The 3577-nt window shown below is 38.3% G+C and overlaps 1 protein-coding gene across 8 annotated transcripts in view; it reads left to right on the top strand.

The window, feature by feature from the left end:
* trak1a (trafficking protein, kinesin binding 1a) overlaps nt 1-3577 on the top strand; it is a 46959-nt gene that overhangs the window by 28863 nt on the left and 14519 nt on the right. For all 8 annotated transcript variants that reach the window (XR_004656937.1, XM_034873729.1, XM_034873728.1 and 5 more), the window contains 3 exons: nt 1551-1627; nt 2756-2872; nt 3049-3149. Coding sequence is in view for 7 of the 8 variants with exons in the window: in XM_034873726.1 (XP_034729617.1) it covers nt 1551-1627; nt 2756-2872; nt 3049-3149 (295 nt within the window). In the remaining variant the exon portion in view is untranslated. The remainder of the gene's footprint in view (nt 1-1550; nt 1628-2755; nt 2873-3048; nt 3150-3577) is intronic.

The following is a 3577-nucleotide window of genomic DNA, read 5'->3' as shown; positions in this document are numbered from 1 at the left end:
TTTTGGAAAATGGCTGCAATGAAACAAAGAGTGAAAAATTTAAAGGGGTCTGAATACTTTCCGTACCCACTGTAGCTGAACTAGCAGTGCTGTGTGTGGCTCCTCACATGGACCGCTGTATCTACATTCTGTTACTTATCTTTGCTGACTCACTTGGTATAAAAGTTAGGTTTCAATTTTTTTTTTTTTTATAGATTCTTAGATGCATTACGATTCTCTGTAGAATGATTTGATTCTGATGGTTGATTATTTTTATTTTTTTTTATTTAGATTTAAAATATGTGTTAATTTTTATTTAGAAGTTACTTTCTCCAGTTATGTTCAAATCAGAAAACCGTGTGACTGAAAGAGGATGGGATAATGGACCACAACTTAGAGATTTGGCAAGAGTGCAGGAAAAAAAACAACACAAAAATGGCCGTGTGTGTGTGTGTGTGTGTGTGTGTGTGTGTGTGTGTGTGTGTGTGTGTGTGTGTGTGTGTGTGTGTGTGTGTGTGTGTGTGTGTGTGTGTGTGTGTGTGTGTGTGTGTGTGTGTGTGTGTGTGTGTGTGTGTGTGTGTGTGTGTGTGTGTGTGTGTGTGTGTGTGTGTGTGTGTGTGTGTGTGTGTGTGTGTGATGATGATCTAATAAGACATAGATAAAATAATTAGGCAAAACACAGGCCATTTATTAACTTTAAAACATAACATCTGACCACTTCATGGTCCAAGAAGCCGATTCTTATATAATTTTTAGTTAGATATTCTGGACTTAATACTCTGAATAAAACTGATGTACTCCTCATACATCATAATGGCGATAATTATTGGAACACTCTTCACAATGCAATACAATTTAACAGCGCCATTAAGTTTATTAACAGCCCTAAAACAGTTTGACCAAAAAAACATTATGAACTTAATGAAGTTAGATCGCCTCATAAAGTAGCAAACGCGAGATCTACTTTTAACGCAGGTTAATAGGCAAAGAGTTCCATTATTTAAAAATCTAAACATATTTTCTAAATAAATTACCTGATCTGCTACTTTTGGTCACATCTAGGGATGTAACAATTACCGGTGTAAGACTTTCCTACATTATAAAAATAAAAAAGATCCACCATTTTAAAGAATAGGCATCAAGTCACACATCAGTTATTGTGTATCCTACATAATATGCAACCACAGGAGTTTATATAACGTTGAAAAGTTATTCATGCGTTATAGAACTTGGTACAACTCAGGTAAATCTCCTGAATTGCCTTGCCCATAAACATTACAAATTGCACACATTCTATCCTGAAATGCACTGTGAGCTCATTTAACATATTCTGTCACTAAAAGTTTGGAGAGCAGAACATTGACTGTTTCAACAAGGGTTGTGCTATCATGTAGTTAACACTGTCAACGAGAGCTGAAGATGTTGTTTTGCAATCATGATGCCTTGGATAAATGTTGTATTGTCACAAATTTAATATGTGTTTTACTAATGTAATTCATTATTGTCTGCATCAACAACTCGTATGTCGGGTACTTGGTATTGATCCTTTTTCTTTCTTTGTGTCTGTGCAGTACTGTGTGCTGACAGAGTGGGCCAGATGACGAAGACCTATAGTGACATTGATGCTGTCACTCGACTGCTGGAAGAGGTAAGATCAGTTAAAGTAGAAGAAACACAAAGGACTACAGCATATGCAGACTGAAAAGTACTTTGGTCAAATGTTAATATGTAGTCTGATAGTCTAAACACATTCCTTTTATGAAGTTTGTGGCAAAGGAGGTTTGATGGAACCACATCATAAAACTATCTGTCGGCAGCTGATATACAAATCTTACTGATTCACGAGAGGTGCTGGTGAGGAACTCAGCCGGCTTTAGAATGGTGTCATTGTTAAATGGACCATGACATTTAACCACCAGCCAACCATTGACTAAACATGGTAATCAAAGATGGCAAACCATCAACAAACAGACCGGTAAACCGTTTTCACCCTGAGTGAGAGATCACTGCACTGACCTCCATTGCTGTGAAAACCTCCTTTGGTTGACATTCATATTCTACAGTTTTGTAACACTAAACTGAAGGAGAAACTTGAGTAAAGATAACCTTGTCTGAAGAGTCCATTGTTTTGTTTTTAATCCTCAGTGTCCTCCATGCATACTAGTAACTACGTGGAGGAGGGGTGGGGGTGGTGCGCGATCACAGAAGGCTTGTATCATGTCAACGCATTGACATTGTTGTTGTCATTACTTAGAATTCCTCATGGAGGCAACAAACTACACAAAGACACCGCAGTTGTCCTTGTAGAGTAATGTGTGTGGACATTATGTTGTGATTCTGTCCACCCTCTGCTTATTTCTTCATTCCAACTTCTCTTGCTGAGGTATTACATTATATTTAATAGTAAACTCGCTTCTGCTGCATGTCCTTTACATACATTATTCCTAGAGGACACATTTACACTGCCATCATTTGAATGGAATAATTTCCCATATCGGGACCACTCATAGTTAGATACATGGGATTTTTTTTTTTTTACCTGTCTGTTAAAAATATGCAGCAGGAGCCAGCAGCCAGTTAGCTTAGCATAAATACTAGAAACTGGTAAAAACTGCTAGCCAATTGATACCAAGAGTGGTATCAATCTTCTCATCTAACTCGCGACAAGAAAGCAAATTAACATTTTCCCATAATGTCAACTCGTTTTTTTAATGTCTGTAAAGTTTTCAAGTTGTTGCTGTGAGAACACTAAACAAAACCTTTTATCCCGGTGCAGAAAGAGCGAGACTTGGAATTGGCAGCTCGCATTGGCCAGTCACTGCTGAAGAAGAACAAAGCCCTCAGTGAGAGGAACGAACTGCTGGAGGAGCAAGTAGAGCACATACGAGAGGAGGTACACATTTGTTACTTTGTCATTTAAGCAGGAGTAGCTCAGAGGGGTTGGTCATGTCTTAGAACATGCAAAATCTGTGTTATGGTCTGTTGCATCCCACCATGGGAACTGTAGCCATGCCCTATTCTAGTTTAACTGTCCTGTCTACATGTCTTCATTTTATATTCCACATGAAGGTATCTCAGTTGCGTCATGACTTGTCCATGAAAGATGAGCTGTTACAGTTCTATACCAGCGCTGCTGAGGAAAGTGAGGGGGAGTCTACCACCTCCACACCGTGAGTTTCCTTTCAGTCCCCTCTCCTCTTCTCTTAGTAAAATAGTATGCAGTGCAGTTTTGCATTGTAATTCAAGTGTGTTAAACACTCCCCTCTTAAGCTTTTCTAAGCTGCATGTAAGCAGGTATCAATAATAGTAGACAGCTGTTAAATATTTTGAGTTTTGTTAGAAACTACATTTTTTCATTTACCCTCTTATAAATCTCTTCAAAATAATGCATTCATTATATTAAGTGTTATGATTAAGATAAGATAAGATCATTTGTTTATTAGTCCCCAATGGGGAAATTACTGCACTACACTCTGTGTACACAGTTTTTTTGTTAGTACTCACACACAGGCCTGACATGCACACACATGCTCAGGACCTATACATGCACTATACATGGAGAGATGTCAGAGTGAGTGGGCTGCCAGCTGAACCAGCG

The sequence above is a fragment of the Etheostoma cragini genome, chromosome 6, assembly GCF_013103735.1.
Source record: "Etheostoma cragini isolate CJK2018 chromosome 6, CSU_Ecrag_1.0, whole genome shotgun sequence".
In the NCBI taxonomy this organism is placed as follows: domain Eukaryota; kingdom Metazoa; phylum Chordata; class Actinopteri; order Perciformes; family Percidae; genus Etheostoma; species Etheostoma cragini.
Note: the sequence above shows the minus strand (reverse complement) of the source record. Positions and strands in the feature narration are given on the sequence as shown.